Source organism: Sceloporus undulatus, chromosome 2 (assembly GCF_019175285.1).
Source record: "Sceloporus undulatus isolate JIND9_A2432 ecotype Alabama chromosome 2, SceUnd_v1.1, whole genome shotgun sequence".
In the NCBI taxonomy this organism is placed as follows: domain Eukaryota; kingdom Metazoa; phylum Chordata; class Lepidosauria; order Squamata; family Phrynosomatidae; genus Sceloporus; species Sceloporus undulatus.
Window position 1 is genome coordinate 324,450,809 of NC_056523.1, and position 19,189 is coordinate 324,469,997.

General features: G+C 41.8%; 1 protein-coding gene across 1 annotated transcript in view; it reads left to right on the forward strand.

Annotated features, from left to right (window-relative positions):
- RIT2 (Ras like without CAAX 2) overlaps positions 1-19,189 on the forward strand; it is a 127,828-nt gene that overhangs the window by 79,217 nt on the left and 29,422 nt on the right. Inside the window, exons 2-4 of the mRNA XM_042447865.1 lie at positions 2,421-2,477; positions 4,701-4,721; positions 14,913-14,921. Coding sequence (XP_042303799.1) covers positions 2,421-2,477; positions 4,701-4,721; positions 14,913-14,921 — 87 coding nt within the window. The remainder of the gene's footprint in view (positions 1-2,420; positions 2,478-4,700; positions 4,722-14,912; positions 14,922-19,189) is intronic.

Sequence of the window (19,189 nt, forward strand, 5' to 3'; positions counted from 1 at the left end):
ACTTTAAAAATGCAATTTAAAAAATACAGCTTAAAAATGTACTTTAAAAATGCAGTTTAAAAAATACAGCTTAAAAATGCACTTTAAAAATGCAATTTAAAAAATACAGCTTAAAAATGTACTTTAAAAATGCAGTTTAAAAAATACATACAGTACTGCCTCCTCCTCCTCTTCATCCTCCTCCTCCCTGGCACCAAAAAGGGGCAAAGGAAATGGCTCTTTCCTTTCCCCTCTGGCTGCAGCCCAGCCCAACAGAGGAGGAGCTCCTCCTCCTGAGTCTGGCTGGCCAATGGGGGCAGACTGGGGCTGGAACAGCCCCGCCCCCTGCCAGCCCTCATAGGCTCAGGCCTGGAGAAGGGGCAGGCTGTTCAGCCCCAGCCTCAGAAGGAGGAAGTCCTCCTCATTAGCCATGTGTGAGGCTCTGCAAGGGCCAGCAAAGGCAAACCTCGTCCACCCGGGACAAGGAGGAAACCGTGCAGGGACGCCCCCTAGTGGTCAAAACCCGGGATTGTCCCGCCTGCAGCCGGCTTATGGCAACCCTAATCATAGGAGCAGTGGCACACCCTTCTGATGCCCTTTCTGAGCTGTGCCATTTGGGAGCTGCACTAGAGGTGTGTCATCATAGTGCATGCCATCTAGAAGGGCGCACACCAAATGGCATTCAGGAGGAGCCATTAGGGCTTTGAGCGTGTGGACACTCAGCCCTCACTCTGCCCACAGGCTAGCAAAAAGTGCTGGTCTGTATAGGCCTAAAATGAACTCATTTCCCATGGCTTCTTTTTGCTCCCTGCAGAGGTTGCAGCATGCAGTTGTCGTGGCCCCAATCTGGGGCAAAAAGGGGCATCATCCCACTACCCATACAGCCCCTATATTTTCTTTCCTTGAGAAGGGTGTGTATGTCTTCTAGCAGGAACACTGATGTATATCTCTATGGTCATTTGGTAGTGTTGCTTGTGAAGAGGTTCCATCTCATACCCCTCCCTTTTCTAGGGGTCAATAAGGCTTGTTGCCTTTGTTCTCTGTCCTCTTCCTCTCTCTGTTCTCACCAAGCATGGACACAGAAACCAGGTTATGCTACTAAAGATTTTTTTTTTCCTTCTTAGTTACACACATGAGAATAAACTCTAGGGATTCTTCTACCTGGTATAGTTTTCTCTGCTTATTAGTTATTTTTTTAGAACCTAGATGTAGCAATAAAGTAAGTTTCTTTTTTACCTACCAATGTATCCTGTTTATTTACCAGAAGCTCAGATCTAGTTGTTTTTACCAAAAGCCTGTGGAGTACATGCTTATTGCTGTGTTGTTGCTGCTGCTGCTGCTAGACTGATTTAACCACAAATAACCAAAACCATAATCCTAACACTTACTTGGCCCTTGACTCACAGTTTCAAATCTCTCAGACATCTCTTGCCTATTCATTTTCTTTCTGTCAATATTGCATGCAAATTTTGCATATTTTCCATTTGTTTCTCATGGTGGTTTTGTCCTTGTCCTTGGTTCTGTCTTTCTTCAGTTCCTTATTTATAACATCTTCTGCTTCCTTGGTTTTCACCTCCATTTTTCTGGCTTCTTAGTTCTTGGCTACTTTTCTTGTTTCTCTTCTTTCAAACTAGGATGGAACCCATCATGACTTTGGTGCTGTAAGTTTTCTTCAGAATCCTTACTCTCACTAGCTTTTGATTTTCTCACTTCCTGGCCTCTTCAGCACCTTTCTTTATATTCTTTTGTGCCTGGTTATTTTTGGTGAGTTACCTTTTCAAAACTGTCTCTTCCCTACCGGAATGCTTGGCCTTTTAGCTTCTCTGCCTCTCAAGAATCCCCATATGTCTCCATATATGTTATTCCTCCTCTGTATGGCAGGGGTCTGGAAATGGAAGAGGGTGGTGAACTGGATTCCCCAACTCCAAGACATCTGACATCTGCATGACAGTAGAGGATGCAATCATACCCTTAATATTATATGTGATCATGTCCCTTGAAGTCATAGGGATGACAGCAAAAGCACTAAGTGGAACTAACTGCCCACACTTTATCTAGCCCTGTTCTAGAGGCTGTCTGGCTGAAGATGCATCCCACCACCCCACTCACACTATGTTATTCTAGAAATGTGTGTGATGCAAGGAAAATGCCCAGAGAGGATTTATGATTACTTTCTGTATTGTTTATTAACAGTCTATGGTATACTAGCAGATGAGGAGGTTGATTCCCCCCCCCTTTGATCGTGGGGGTTCTAGGAAGTCTGAAAGTGGCCCAGAGCCTTCAAAAGCTGCATGCAACTTTTGACATGCATGAGCCCCCACTCCTATTCTATATGTTCAGATCATTAATGATGTATATTGGTCAATGAAAATAACAGACAAAGGTCCCTTTTTCACAGAGCACCCCCTGGTTCATTACCTCTTTCTTTTATGTCTCCACAGCAATGACATTGCAGTTCATAATCCATCAGTTTCCAGACTACCATGATCCTACAATAGGTAAAATTAAGCTCTCTTTGTCATTTGGCTTGTATACCTAACACTGGATTGAATTTAGTTAGGGATATCAATACAGTACACCCTTGGTATACATAAGGGATCTATTCCAGACCCTTCCGCGTAAGCAAGAAATGCAGGACCTCAAGTCCTGTTGTTTTCTATGACAGTGCATTCCTGCACACATACCTTTAAAAGTGCTGGGGCTCGCCGTCTGTGTGACCTTGAGTCCGTGTATGGTGAGCCCTCATATGGCACAGGTGCGCTGTACATGTAAGTGTTACTTACATGTGTGGATGCCCTTCCTTGAGTGCTGTAGAAGCTGGTATTCCCTTCCTCTCTGAACACACAATTATGTGATTCTCACTTTCATCACAGAGGTCATTTTTTTTGTTAAAATTATTCCCTGAATCATTGGCAAAAAACAAACAAACCCCCTACTGATGAATTACACCCCTAATAGAAAGATACTCAGACAGAGACAGAGAAACAGGAAGCACAAAAGTGGAATTACCTGGAAATGATTGTTTCTGGGATAGTCAATTGATCCTTTTTATTTGGCAAGAAGGAGCAAAGTCCAGGGAATCTAAAGGGGTTGAAGGCCACAAAAACAGCCACAAGTGCCATATGTAGCCACTCCATGTCATGTGGCCAGCACCTTGCCTAGAACACTGCATACTTTTTAAGACGAGATTAACAGAAATCTGGATTTGCTTTGTTGTTGTAAGCCTTCAAGTAAGTTTTATCTTACGGCAACCATAAGCCAACAGAGACAGTGTGGTGTACCAGTTTGAGCTAGGACACTGGGAGACCAAGGTTCGAATCCTGACTCTGCCATGGAAACCCACTGGGAGACCTTAGGCAAAATGTGGCAGTGCCCCAACATTGTCTTTTGAGCAATAAAAGAAAGGGCAAAGCAAACCATGACCTCTCATATTTGGGTCCTTCTGAATTATTAGTTTGTGATTGCCATTTACAATGACATTCCATCGAAACAGAAGCAGGGGATGTCGGCGTCCATCAGACCCTTCTGCTTGATCCCAGAGAGGCCAGGCAGTGTTATAAATTCTTAGTATCACCTTTAAAAGGGAACAGTGAGTAATGACCCCAGAGGTACCCTTCTGGATGCCCACAGGACACATCCATCACTTGAGATTAACATTGCCGAGCATTCAGTGCTGACAGATGGCTGAGAGCAAACATTTATCTAGCTATAAAAGGTGATAGCTTTAAAACAGTGGAAAGGCAGAAGTTTGGGAGCAGAACTTCAGAGTGTGGCTTGCTGCTATCTTTAACTATTTCTACAACCTTCACTGTGTAGATCAGTAGTTATCGGAATGTGGGTGAGACACAGGCCAGTTGAGAAGAGGGTTACCACCATACAACTGAATCTAGATACGGCTTACATTAAATCAAATGAATAGATAATAAAATCCATAGTTAAAAACCAGCATGGTCCTAAAGCCCAATGTTCATATTGTACCTCAGTGCAAAGAGCAAAGCAGGTTCAGTTCTTGAGATCTCCAAGGTAGCAATGAGTAATACTTTTTAATCTCCAAACACCATCTACATGTTTTCAGTCTCCCGGGGAATTTTAGGCTCAGGAAAGGCTTTTTTTAAAACAACAGAATATAAGCAAAAACCACTACCTGTGTTGTTATTGTTGATTTCAGAAAGGGCCTCTTATGAGCATAAAATGCTGTTCTCTTTGTGTGCCTTCATATCCTTCCTGACTTATGGAGAACCTAAAGCAAACCTATTATGGGATTTTCATGGCAGGATTTGTTCAGAGGGGGTTTGTCTTTGACTTCCTCTGAGAGAGATGGGCAAGTGGGGATTTGAACCCTGGACTCCAGCATCCTAATCCAACACCCAGAACACTACACTATGCTGGGTCTCATAAATAGCCTATGTTGGACCTAAAAACATAGCAAAACTTGCCCCATTCCCCCATTTAAAAAAAAATGGTTCCAAGGGGGGGGGGGGCTAAGAGCCATAAAATGCTGCATGTGACCTATGGACTGAACTTTGACAAGTCCTGATCTAGGGGAAATAAATGTCTAATTCAGCATAATGTCAGATGCATTTAGTGGGTCAGTGTTACTCACATCTTCCCATTGGTGATGGAAGCTATACAGGCCCTGAATCTATATTGGGAAGAGGGTTTTGCACCTGAATAGCTCCTGTTGCATCTGGAGAAGCTGCTAAATTCTGAGGGACCTGTAGAAGAGGCTGTTAAAACAGACAGTGGAATCACTGGCCAAAATATAGAGCCATTGGCTACACTCAACATAAGGCAACTGCATAGATTAATGTTACCATAAAATAGACCATAAAATTAAAAAAAAAAAACCAGAGCAATTAACAAGGACAGGATTTAAAACAAACCCATGACTACAATGCTGACCTTAAAAACTAGAGAAAATAGAAAGGTTCAAAAAGGATACATACTTGTTTCCCAACAGAGTGCATTCCAAACATGGAGAAAGCCCTTTTTCTTATGGATACTGTCCACAATTCTAATCAATAACTCTGTATTGGGTTCCACCACTGAGCTTCTACCAAATGCTAGGGCCACTTCTTGACCCACTTCAAATTGTTGGACTTCCTCTCCACTTAGGTTTTCAAGCTCTGGCCTAAACCCAGAAAGTTCGTTGTGTCATATCCTGGTATCAGCATTTGCATCCCCAAATTTAGTTAATTTAAAATAGAAGAATAGGTTAGACTAGATAAAATTACCATGATGCTAAGCATGAAGTCTACAAGGACTGGCAACCTGAAATGTGAATCTGATGAGAAAGATGCTTCTTGCCATTTTTAAAAAAATCAAGTCTATTTTTTAAAAAATAAATAATTATGCATACAGGTTGTTTTTGTATTACTTAAAAAAAATAGCATTTACACCTACCAGTTTCTCATTGGCTGTTGATACCCTAAATATAATCAGGAAGCCAGCTTTCTGTAGCAAAACATCCAAAAATTGGGATCACAGACAAAAATCTGTGATTGGAATTATGTAAAGTAAAGTTGATTTGCATAAGCCTTCTTTCAATGTTATCTCCAATTTTATGCAGGGTTTTGAATATTATATTACCTTTTATGTGCAGTGAGTTGAGGGAAGAATGTTGGAATTCATGCAACTGTTTGCACTGCTCTTGAAGTTTAGGGATGTCTGCTAATCCATGCACTCCAGCACTCGCGGACTACAAATGATGTGTCTTTAGTTTTCTTTCCCTCCTAATAAAGCATTGTCCTTTTAAACATTCTCAAGCTAGTAAAATGCCCAGAACTTGGAACTAGCAGGTTCAAAGTATGAAACGTAGCACTGACTTGTAAAAAGTATTACTGGTAATGTTATTTTTGTCATGTCACTTCTTTTGAGTACCAATGGCCAATATTGTTACTTCTTAAAGCTCTAATCAGAATTCCATAAACACATTGGAGTTCTTAGATGATAAGTAATTTTTACTTGATATTGTAAAATTTTGCTGGAGGGAATTGAGGGGTTGGGGGAATTTATGGGCATGGTTAGTGATTTTAGTGGATAGCATTGACAGCAACATTTTCTGAGGCGCGTTCCGGACAGGCCCTATGGGGCGCTGTCGTTACGTGCGAGGGGTGGTGCTTCCTGACGTGCCTTGCCCCTCGTGCGTAACGACTATGTCAAAGTGGCGCCGCCGCATACAGATGGGTGCCGCCATTTTGATATCACGGACGCACAGCATCCGGACATCATGCACCGGAAGTGGCACTGTGAGTGCACGCCTTGTCCATTTTGGCGCTTCTTTGTTGCTGCGCCTGGGAACTGCGCGGTTTGGCTGCTGCAGTTCCTGGACGCAGCAACCAGCAGTGGTGCGAGACCACCCATTTTGTGCGGTCTGTAACGCGCCTTACTGACCAAAATCCTGATGTCACTTTAATAATAATAATAATAAGAAGAAGAAGAAGAAGAAGAAGAAGAAGAAGAAGAAGAAGATTTATTTATATGCTGCCCAATCACTGGGAATCCAGGAGGCTTACAACAGAGAGGATAATACAAAACAATAACAATAAACATGAAATAAAAAACAGATGTAACATAGCAATATATTAATAACAGTGAAATAAGATAACAATTAACAGTAGCAGTAAATAACAAAAACAAAAATACATAGCAAATCAACAGCAGCAAAAAATTAACAAAGCAAAATACATAAGACTTTATTGTTGGTATGTGCCTTCAAGTTGTTTCTAACCTATGGTGACTCTAAGCTATACCTGTGAGCGTTCGACACTGAAGAAAGCCAATAGGAAGAAAATCGACTCAGTTGAGATATGTTGCTGCAGAAGAGTGCTGAGAATACTGTGGACAGCCAAGAAGACAAACAGATGGGTCCTTGAACAGATCCAACCAGAACTCTACCTTTAAGCCAAGATGATCAAATTGAGGTTGTTTTACTTTGGCCACATCATGAAAAGACACAACTTATTAGAAAAGACAATATAATGCTAGGAAAGGTAGAGGACAGCATAAAGAGAGGAAGACCTCGTGCCAGATGGATAGACTCAATCAGTGAGGCCACAAAACTGAGTTTGCAGGACCAGAGCAGAACAGTGGAAGATACAGGGTCTTGGACATGTCTCATCCACAGGGTCACCATGATTTACAGTTGATTTGAGGGCAGTTTGTTCTCAGAGGGGCGGGATACAAATAAATTTTATTATTATTATTATTTATTATAGTTAACCAACCTATCACAGGGTTTTCTTGGCAAGATCTGTTCAGAGAGAGTTTTGCTATTGTCTTCCTGAATGGCTTTTCATGACTGAGCAGCCATTCAAACCCTGGTCTCCAGGGTCCTAGTCCAACACCCAAGCCACTAAACCACATTATTCTTTTATACAAGTTTATATTCTCCTACTGGATTGGATTTTTTGTCTTATGTTTAGTATCTATACACAAAAGGATCTTGTAGCACCTTAGTCTCAAAGTGTATAATATCTATAGTTAGTTCAAAATCATGGAAGTGCAATTGCACATGCAGTGTCATTGTGCATTCATATTCTTTGGTGGTGTGCCCCCATCTTCCCCGATAAAGTTGATATCCTTGAGTTGTGCATGTAGTTGCTCATTCAATTGCGTAACATTGTCATTAACCTCAAGGAGCACAGAACACAATCACTGCCTAGCTCTACATGCAAAGATTTACACCATGCAACCCCATAGTGTGGGCTACTGTGTTACATTACTCACTACTTCTGATAAATGAATAAAATGTTACATTTTGGAGTACTGTTCCCAAGTATTGTAATGATCCAAAGATGACTATTAAGATATGTTACTTCGGGCTGCTAATGATTCATTTGGCCTCTCATCTTGCCTAGCATTGTTACTTGGTATCCTTGGGCAGCTTCCTTACAAATTCTGCTATGGGCACCTACTCCGTGGCCCTTTCTATTTATCCAACTAGAACCAGTGAAAAGCATATCTGGGAGATCATGTTTTAAGTTAACACAGTACTTTGAAGATAACATAATTCTAGGACATGGTAGAACTTTTAATGTTGCTTCAGCCTCCTTTTAACCATCCATTAAGAAGCCAAGCCATTCCTCCAGTCCATCTGCCTTGGTCCAGGCCTCGAAGGTGGAGAAGATCTGCTGGACCTGATCCTATTCCCCACCACCACTCCCTTCTCCTTTTGTTTCGTGTCTTTTAGATTGTAAGCCTGAGGGCAGGGAACCGTCTGACTAAAAGATTGTATGTACAGCGCTGTGTAAATTTACAGTGCTTTATAAATAAAGGTTAATACTGTAATCATCATCATCATCATCATCATCATCATCATCATCATCATCATCATCATCATCATCATTCAGTGCTCACTAAAGTATTGCTATTGCCTGTGCTACCAGATAAGCCAACCAGCACTTACCTGAATAGAAAAGACCCCACTGTTATCCATCAGAAGCTATTAATTAATTAATTAATTAATTTAATATGCTGCCTTTCATCTAACATGGACCCCAAGTTAAATCATAACATAACTTTAAAAAAAATACAAATGGTGGGGGAATAGGGAGAGGGAAAAGACTTTAAAAATTACTGAATAATCTATTTTAGTAAACATCCACTAATGTAAAATAACATAAAACCCTTCAAAAATATGAAAATAAAAGTGCAGTGGTCCCTCCACATTTGCTGGGGTTAAGGGTGAAGGACCCCTAGAAATGTGGAAAAACTGCAAATAAAAGAAGAGTATACTTTTTACCTAAGAAAACACCTGCCTAGGAATCTCCAGGTCCTCCAGTGCAACTCTATGGTCAACATTTGCCAGAGGTTCATCATAGAATCAGGCTGAAGGACTTACAAATGCCTAGAGAAGTGTTGTCTCTGGGACCTGCTTGTTTCTCTAGCACAACTCTGTGGTCAACTTTTGGCAGAATTGCGTTGGAGGACCTAGAGATTCCTAGAGAAAACATATTAATCAAAACCACAAATAATCAGATTCGCAAAAGTCAAAGCCACAAATGTAGAGGGCCAACTGTACAGCACACATTGATGTTGTTGTTGGCCTTCATGTTGTTTCCAGCTTGTGGCAACCCTATCATGGGGATTTCTTGGCCAGCTTTGTCCAGAGGAGATTTGACATTGGCTTCGTCTGGGCCAAGAGAGAGAGTGACTTGCCCATGGACATCCAGTGGGTATCAATGGCTGAGTACAGATTCAAACCCTGGTCTCCTGGAGTCTTAGTCAAACACTCAAAACCACAGCAACGTACTGGCTGTCTACAGCACACATACAAATGGTTAAAAGACTGTCTTGAACAACTGGTTAATTGTAGAAAACCTATTTAAATAAAAACAGGTTACCTGTCAGTGGAAACAGAAAAGAGGCTACTAGTCTAGCCCCCTATGGAAGAGAAGTCTAGAGCCTGTGATCAGAAACTCACAACATCCTCTCATGTGTCCTCACAAGATAAGTCTGTGCCAGTGGTGGTACCAGGAGAAAGTCCACTCAGCTGAGCGTCTTCTCAGATCTAGAATGCTAGAATTTTCAGCACTTTGTATTCATGGAAATTCCCTATTTTGCACTATAAAACTAATGAAGTCCACATGGCTCTGAAGATGCCAGCCACAGCCGCTGGCAAAATGTCTGGAATAAACTCTTCTAGAACACAGCCTCATAGCCCAAAAAATCTCACAAAAAAACTATAGATGCGGGCTGTGAAAGCCTTCAACTTCACAGAAGAGTAAATGTTTTTCTTACTCTATAAGTAGCACAGGACGGCCTGTTTCTGGTTAAATGAATTGAATGTATGACTCTGAAAGAAGAGCCTTCACCAGTGGGTTTTACATAGCTGAGACAGGATTTGAACTGTGGTCTTCAGAGTCTTTGCTCAATGCTCAAACCTCAGCAGCTACCCACAACATTTTAAAGAAGCATAGATCTATACATTTCACCATCAAAGTGGGAAATCATTAATAAGTATAGACTGAAGCAAATCCAGAGGAGGATGAGAGAGCTACGAATGTTTAGCCTGGAGAATAGAAGGTTAAGAGGTGTCATAATAGCCATGTTTCAATATTTGAAAGGATGGCATATTGAAGAAAAAGCAAATTTGCTTTCTGTTGCTCCAGAGACTAGGACACACACAAACACACAATGAGCTTTTGCATACAATAGGATGAAGTTAAGGCGGACCTAGAGCAATGGATTCAAACTACAGGAAAACACATTCTACCTATACACTAAACAGAAAGTCCGTGAGCATTAAGAAAGCAATGCCATAATCACAAAAAGTCAACACGGGTTTCAGAGAAAAAAGTAATGCCAGACAAATATGATCTCTTTTTTTGGCATGGTATAGAGTGCCAAAAAGAGGTGCTGGGGAGGCGCCTGTCCATGCTTCGCAGCAGCGCCGCACCAACCAAAATTGTGCGACACTGCTGGGCAGCAAGAAAGGAGCATGCGGAAGTGGCTCCTTTTTTGTGGTGTACTTGTGCCATGCCAAAGTGCCAGTGATGGCATGATGATGTGCCAGCGGTGCAGCCCCGTTTGGATGCTGCGCCGCTCGCACGTCATCGCTGTGCACACCATCTGGATGGTGCCGTACAGCTGCGGTGCACCCATAATGTGTTAGAGCAATCCCAGCACGTCCTGCCCCCTGAGCAATCCTAGCACGTCATGGGTGCGCCGCAAAGGGCCCGTCTGTACCAGGCCATAGGTAAAATTACCAGCTTGGTAGATGAAGGGAATGCTGTGGATATAGCATATTTTGATTTCAGTAAGGCATTTGACAAGGTTTCCCATGACATTCTTGCAAACAAGCTTGTAAAATGTGGGCTAGACAAGGTAATTATTACATGGATTGGTAATTGGATGACTGGCAGAACCCAAAGGGTACTCAACAATGGCTCCTTTTCATCCTGGAGAGACGTGACCAGTGGGGTCCCACAGGGCTCTGTCCTGGGACCAGTGCTATTCAACATCTTTATCAATGACTTACATGGCAGTACTGGGGGCATACTTATCAAATTTGCAAATGACACCAAATTAGGAGGAGTAGCTAACACCCCAGAGGACAAGATCAAAATTCAAAATGACCTGAATGAACTGGAAAGCTAGGCCAAAGCAAACAAAATGATATTCAACACAGAAAAATGTAAGGCACTGCACTTAGGGCAGAAAAACAACATGCATATATATAGGATGGGGGACACCTGGCTTAAGTACACTACATGTGAAAGGGATCTAGGAGTTCAAGTAGACCACAAGTTGAACATGAGTCAACAGTGTGATGAGGCAGCTAAAAAGGCCAATGCAATTCTAGGCTGCATCAATCGAAATATAGTGTCTAGATCAAGGGAAGTAATAGTACCACTCTATTCTGCTTTGGTTGGGCCCCACCTGGAATATTGTGTCCAGTTCTGGGCACCACAATTCAAAAAGGATGTTAAGAAACTGGAGCGTGTCCAAAGGAGGGTAACTAAAATGGAAACCATGCCCTATGAGGAACGACTTAGGGAGCTGGGGATGTTTAGCCTGGAAAAAAAAAGGTTAAGAGGTGATATGATAGCCCTGTTTAAATATTTGAAGGGATGTCATTTTGAGGAGGGAGCAAGCTTGTTTTCTGCTGCTCCAGAGACTAGGACCCAGAGCAATGGATGCAAGCTGCAGGAAAAGAGATTCCACCTCAACATTAGGAGGATCTTCCTGACAGCAAGGGCTGTTTGACAGTGGAACACACTCCCTCGGAGTCTAGTGGAGTCTCCTTCCTTGGAGGTCTTTAAGCAGAGGCTGGATGGCCATCTGTCGGGGATGCTTTGATTGAGATTTCCTGCATGGCAGGGGGTTAGACTGGATGGCCCTTGTGGTCTCTTGCAACTCTACGATTCTATGATTCTATGATTCTGAATGATAAGAACTTCCTGATGGGAAGAGCTGTTTAACAGTGGAATACACTGCCTCCGAGGGTGGTGGAGTCTCCTTCTTTGGAAGATTTTAAATAGAGGTTGGATGACAATCTTTTGTGAGTGCTTTGATTATGTATTTCTGTATGATGGGGGTTGAAGTGGCTGGCACTTGTAGTTTCTTCCAACTCTATGGTTCTATGATTCTAAGATTCTTTAGGGGGGCAGACTTTAAAAATGTTTTTGTTTTGTTTTTTTAAAAAAAGAGAGGCCTTTTATGTTGATGCTGTACCAACTTTAATGGTTGTTGTTGTGTGTGCTTTCAAGTCATTTCCAACTTATGGAGACCCCTATCTTTCTGAGGCTGAGAATGTGACTTGCCCAAAGTTCACCCAGTGGGTTTTCACAGCCAAGCAGGGCTTCTGACCATGGCCTCCAGATGAATAGTCCAATGCTCAGACCATTACACAAAGCTGGTTCTTGTTTTATTGTTTTCAACTGCATATTTTAAAGTGCTTTAATGTTATTGGTCGTTTAATTCCATTTTAATATTGACCTTTTTCATGTTTTAACTATAAGAAATTTCTTTCAATTTGTAAACTACCTTGAGTCCCGTTGTTGGGGAAAGTCATGATGATGGTGATGATTTCTAGAAAACAAAATGTAAAAGAAAGAAAAGAACTGCAATGAAATATTGTAAGATACATCCCCTATTATCATATGAATGAACGACTTTTGCACATTATCATATACTGATTACCGAGTCAGCAATATTGCTACTGAATGGACATGCATGTTCACAACAGATTTTCTACAACATTTCCCATTAAATACATTTGACCACTATTTTTTTAAGCAGAATTGTAATTGGTGGCGCAGTCTTAGAGGAAGGATGTTCCTTGCATGACTTGCTAGGCCATATGTGGACAAAATTTCATGGGATGACCCTGGATGAAAATGAAATTATTTCCATTGCACCTTTCATATTTAATTATGCCAGACAATGGAAACAATTTCCAGGCACCAATAGAAACAGTCATCTTCTGGAACAAATGGAGTGTGCCTGATGTTACCCTCAGAGCACTTACCTGGCAATCTTGCTGGACCATTAATATAGGTAGAAAAAGAGAGGGAGGAGAAGGAGGAAGGAGAGAAATTGGTCAGGACCCAAGATATTCAGTACAGTTGTGTGACTAACCTCTTCCAATGAATACAGAAGTAAATGCAAATGAGAGGGCAAAGCATCTGGCTGGCTGTAAGTATTATAATATGAGGTGGGAAGAATGTGCCAGCTGAAAAGCTCATGAGAGTCAGTGACATGAAAAGAACAATATTGAGGGCCATTTGGGGAGAATTTTGGCAATCTGAAATATTAAAATATTGCTCTGTCAGCAGTCTTCTCTTGAATTCAGTCCTATTCCCTAGAAGCTGGAAGAATGAGACTGCTCAGCAGAAAACGAAAATACGCTGGTAAGAGATGCATACTGGAAGTTGGAAATTTTCCTTCTTTGTACAACAACTCCTGGAATCCCCCAAGACTGCATGAGCAGTGAATCACACACCCTCCCCTAAAGATAAATATTCCAGGCACTGGTGGAAAAGGTTGACCAACATGATTGTACAGATTATCAATTTGAATGCTTTTTTTAGAGGGATCATAAGAGGAAGAGTACAGTTGCCCTCATGTTCTGCTAAAGTAATTTCTGTGGGCAATCAATTAGCCATTAGTAGAGGAGAACCGTGGTCAAGTTAGGCCCTTGCTCTGATCTTATGCTCATACTAACGTTTGTTAGCTTCACTTAATGGTGACTCTTTCAATATGACACCTCCATCTTGTTAGGTCCATGGATGTCTCAAATTACCCCTTCTCTTTTTATATCAGAAATTTAATAAAGCATAGGCTGAGTGACCTGTCGAGGACCCTGAATGCAGACACCATCATCTGTGAATAGCTCTCACATGTAGGTTAGCAAGCAGAAGTTGCATATGACCTCCAGTTTGACTGATCAATTCCAGACATCATGGAGGAGGTGGGAGAGACTGATGACAGGGCAATGGGCTGATGTAACATAAACAAGCACTGGCAAACTTTCACGATAATCCTCTCTGCTTGGAAATGCAAGTCTATCACTGCCCGTTCACACCTTAGTGTTACCACCTTGGAAAACTATTTCAAAGTAACTCCCATTTCAAAAAACTTCAAAACATTTCAAAGTAACTTCGAGTCCACTTGGTCTCTCCAACCCCTTGGAAGCTGCCCCCAAGGCCTATTTTTTGGTATAAATATTGGGACTTTTTAGCAAGTCTTTGGCTTAGTCCAGCAGCAGGCGGAAATACTGTCAGTTTGTTCACCTCCACTTGCCACCGGAGTGAATTAGTCTTCTTCCCATTCCAGACCCACTGCGATTGTATACAAGATCCACATAGGTAATTATCACTGTTAGTGATGCCTTATGTCTATTTCAACCTCCCACCTTTGATTTCTCTAGTCCTTGTGTGCATATGGGGTTGTTTGCTTGAGTGCGTGTGTTTATTTCCCCTTTTAATAAAACTCGTTCTGATTGGAAAACTGTGTTGAGATATAGCAACTTTGCATGCTGAGACCTTATAGGAAAATAGATGCATGTCTGCGGTAGTTTTATTGTTTGCTAACAGCCTCCTCTCATTTCCTGTTTACTAAGAGCACATCTCACCTTTTGTCCCTGAGAGAATCACCATTACTTCTATCTCCTTTGTTCTTGTCCAGAGTAGCATGGCTCCCATTCAGATTGGAGCAGCTGAGGGTGGTGGATTCATAGTCCGTTCCTGCCAAAAACTGGATAAATTCATTTGGTTAGTGCCATTCCACCTTCCATTCATACTAGAGACACCTTCTTTCTAATTTTGGTGTCTCATAGTTGTCTGATGAACCAAGCTTCCAATAAAAGCAAAATTATCAGCTGTGAACAAGTCTAAAACCTGGAGAACACTTACTGGCTTTAAAACAGAGGTTTTCATGTAGTAATTCATGGTGTAATTACTTGAGGGCTTTCTATACCCAGCTGTCAGTCAGAATTTGTATATTCAGGAAACACAGGACAGCATGGTTAATGACCTTGTGCTAATAGACACAGGATGGAAACAGTCAACTCCTCAGTTTAATGAAAGCAGGAGTAGGCAGTTCCAGAAGGTTCTTTCTAACTGTATTTTTTTTTCAGTTTGGACACCAAAATTATTATTATTATTATTAACCTTTATTTATAAAGCGCTGTAAATTTACACAGCGCTGTACATACAAACTTTTAGTTAGACGGTTCCCTGCCCTCAGGCTTACAATCTAAAAAGACACGACACAAAAGGAGAAGGGAGTGGTGGCGGGGAAGGGTAAGAGGTCCAGCAGTTCTTTTCTACCTCCAAGGCCTGAACCAAGGCAGATGGAGTGGAGGGAGGACTTGGCTTCTTAATGGATGGTCTACTCTCTCTCGGAGGCCTCTCTCCCCCTCAAGATGGTGGTCGGAAGGAGGGCTCTTCTTCTTTCAGGCGAGGCCTGTTGTTGCTGCCCTGCCTCTCTCCCCCTCAAGATGGTGGTCGGAAGGAGGGCATGTGGATTTGTACTGAGAAAAAGTAGGTATAGCAAATTCTTTCCAAAGAGTGATGTCAGATACATTTTTAAAGTAGAGAACTGTGCACCCTAACCCATCACATAAGTGGGGGATTCTGTTCTTATGTATCCCTCTGCTTTAAATGCACTTAGTGTTTTAATTTTTGCTTTTAATAGGGTTGTTTATTGAACTGTTTTAAGATTTTGTACTATACATGGTTTTAGTTGTATTTTGTTTTAATCTGGGCTGTAACCTACTATTAATCCCATAGTGGAAGAAAGGTAAGATATGAATTAAATAAAACATTCTGATTGGATTTGGCAATTGGATTTAGCCTAATGGTAGTGTATGTGAATGAGTGATACTATAACAACTCAGATTTGCAGGCACACAGGCTGGCTTTGTTGCTCTGGCTGATGCAAAGTACTCTGTACATTAAAAAAGGTTGGTAGTCATGATTAATGATGACACTTCATGGTCTGTATCTCTCCTGCTTCTGAAGCTTTTCCTTTCCTTAAGCACTTCAGGCATGAGTGATCAGTGCTGACATTCAATTGTATTCCTCTGCCAAGAGGGACAGGCTAAGTGCCCCAAAGGAAAGTTACCAATTAACCCTTCACCTTGGAGTAGTTATATTGGAAGCAAAACTGGAGTGAGAGAGAGGCAGCTTGAAAAAGTAGATGCCAGGGATGTTCTGAACATCCTGTGTTCCTTTTCAGAACTAACAACATTACATCGATAATTCAGGACAATTATCTGAACAAAAGAGGATGTGCATAATATAACGCAGAATATAATGCCATGTCACTATTCAAATGCAAACACAATAACCTACTAATATATTCAGAAGTAAAATCCACTGTATTCAATGCAGATAGTTTCGTATGAGTAAACATAGAATTATAGGTCAAAGGTGTATATAACTTTTGTTTTTACTAATACACTTATGAGTGTATAAGTTGATGAAAGAAAGAAAGAAAGAAAGAAAGAAAGAAAGAAAGAAAGAAAGAAAGACTTTCTGATTTCTGCCAAGGAAATGCCTAGTATTGCTGTTTTTAACCATTTTAGTATGAACTTTAAAGGAGCTATAAAAGCTGCCAGAACTATTTTGCATATCTGAGCTGTCAGAATTATTTTGCAGCTTCGATATCTTAATGGTTGGAGTAAAACTCAGAATGGATTCACTCTCCCATGGAAGCCATCAGCATTCATTGCCACTTTGGAAACAAGAAAATACTCAAGATCCTGCATTGAAGAGACTTTGGGGTTCGACAGACAGCCCCTAAGGAGCAGCTCTGTGCCACCCCTGGAAGCACTGGATTGGAGCCACGGCAACACATGCCATGGCCCCAAACTGGCCTTTCCACAGCACAAAAAGGACTTCCTAGCCACTGCAGTGGTGGCTTTTGGGCTCTCCTTTGGCACAGCATGTTTCAATACTATGCCAACAGAGCACCATGTTGCCCCCATCGGGTGGTTGGGTATGCAGTGTGATACCGGTTTGGGGGCAGCATGCAGTGGCTGGAATGTGTATTCCACAACCCCACACCACTCCCACACTGATGTAGAATGCCTATCTGTAGAGGTCATATGTGTAACTTTATGCTCATGGGATTACATCTGGTTAAGTTATCCTACTTCATTACAGAACTGGAACATTGCATATTACTCATGCACAACTATGCAATCAATGCACAGTCTCCAACAATGCATAGTGGAGTAGAACTTGGAGCAGTTTCACTGTCTGTCTGACAACAGAGCCAACAGCTCCCACTGTTCCAATATCAAACTGCTCTTGATACCAGTAAGTGTCTTCTAATGTTCACCCAACATCTATCTTCCCATAATAATTTGTTGTTAATTTTCGTGGCTCTAAGGGACATTTTCTACCCCTATGACACACCAAAGACTACATAGGCCCCAAACAGACAGGCCCAAAGCAATGTGCCAGCGCCAAAATTAGGATTCCAGAGCATGCGGCAATCACATGCTCTGGAGCCCTAATACATATGGACAGCGCCATCTTTACGAGGCGCTGTCCATATGTGGTGCATGTGTGTGTGATGCAAGTGCGGCGGCGCATCCGCATCTTTAGGTGCTGCACTTGTGTCTTGGACATGTCACAGTGCACCAATGGACCACTGGTGACATCGTCCTGGCACGCCAAAAAGAACCCGTTTTTTCAGGTTCTTTTTGGTCTGGAGAGATGCCGCGTAGTTTGGCTGCTATGGCATCCCACCGGAGGGAAACTGGACACCTCCAGACTACCCCAAAGGGGAGGTCTAGAGAGCCCCATAAACTTCCAAATGAATTTTTTAAAGACTGGAAATGGCTGGGGTTCCACTTTTGGTTTTGAAAAATGGATATACTTTGATGTTGAAGAGTGCAGGGGGTTGTGTCTGCAGTCCCCCTAAAAGGTGAATTACAGTTTCTGGAAATATCCAGGAAGGGCAGTTCATACTTTGAGCTAAAACAGAGTGGTGTGGGGTAGTTTGGTGAGGTGCTGAGGTCCACAGAAACAGACTTGGAGGCCACCTGTCCTTTCACTTTGCTCACTTCTGACATAAAAGAAGGGCATCTTATCTAGTCCTCTAGGTCAGTCGAGAACAGATTGTTGCCCTTTTTTTGAGGCAGCTCTTCATCTGGGAGAAATTACAGTCTACAATCACCCAGAGGTCCTTCTCGGCAACCATTCCCAGATTATGGAATGGCCTGCTGGAGGAGATCCATCATATTACCAACCTAAACAGCTTTAAAAAGGCTGTTAAGATGGATCTCTTCCAGCAGGCCTTTCCCGAATAGATAACCAGCCACCAAATCCGAACTGATCACCTTTCAGTATCTGCTATAACCACTGTCTGTTATTTTAAGGTATGTTTTAACATTGTTAATTGTTTAATTGTTATTTTAAGGGAGGTTGGGATACGGTGATTGGGATTGTATAATTTAAATGTGTAAGACACCCCAGTTGTTTCTGGCAGAGATGTGGGATATAATTTTTATCTGCTCTAGGGAAGAGAAGTAGATGGCTAGCCAGCTATTGTTGGACTGAGGAGGAGTTCCAGGATTCCTCATTATCCTCATGCAAGCTATGGCTGCTGGGAGTTATTGTCTGATCTGCACTTTTGTTCTGCACATACCCAGTTCTTTCTACCTTTCCTCACAGCACTTATTACTGATATCCTTAATTGCCTTGTTAGTTTCTCCTGAATACATTTGAGTTTGTGTACATTCTTCTTAAAGTGGGGCACCCAGAGGAGATGGAATCTTAGCTCACCAGGTTTCTTGTGCATGTAGGAAGGAAGCAATTGTTCAAAGAAAAAACGAAACACCCCCTCCTTTTAAAAACATGAGTCATTTCTTGCATACACAGTATGCACCCACTTGCCACACCGACTTTAATAATAATAATTAATCTTGCTAGAATCACATTTCCGCTGAAGCAGAGAACATGTCATTCACTTCAAAGGTGTATGCGAGCAAGGCTTTCTTAGTTAGTAAGAATAAGTTCCTTCTGTGCACAAGAATAGCAGGTAGCAATTTCATTCCACTTTCAAACCTGTGATTTTGCTCCCAAGTAGAGATTAAGGGGGCAATGATTCACTTACTGTCATTTCGGGGGGGGGGGGGGATGTCTCAATTAAAGCCACTGCTACACTTAAATGGAGAATAGTTTCTAGCTTGTGGGAAAATAAAAGTAAACAGAGATTTTTTTTAAAAAAATCTTCACAGCTATAGAGGCAA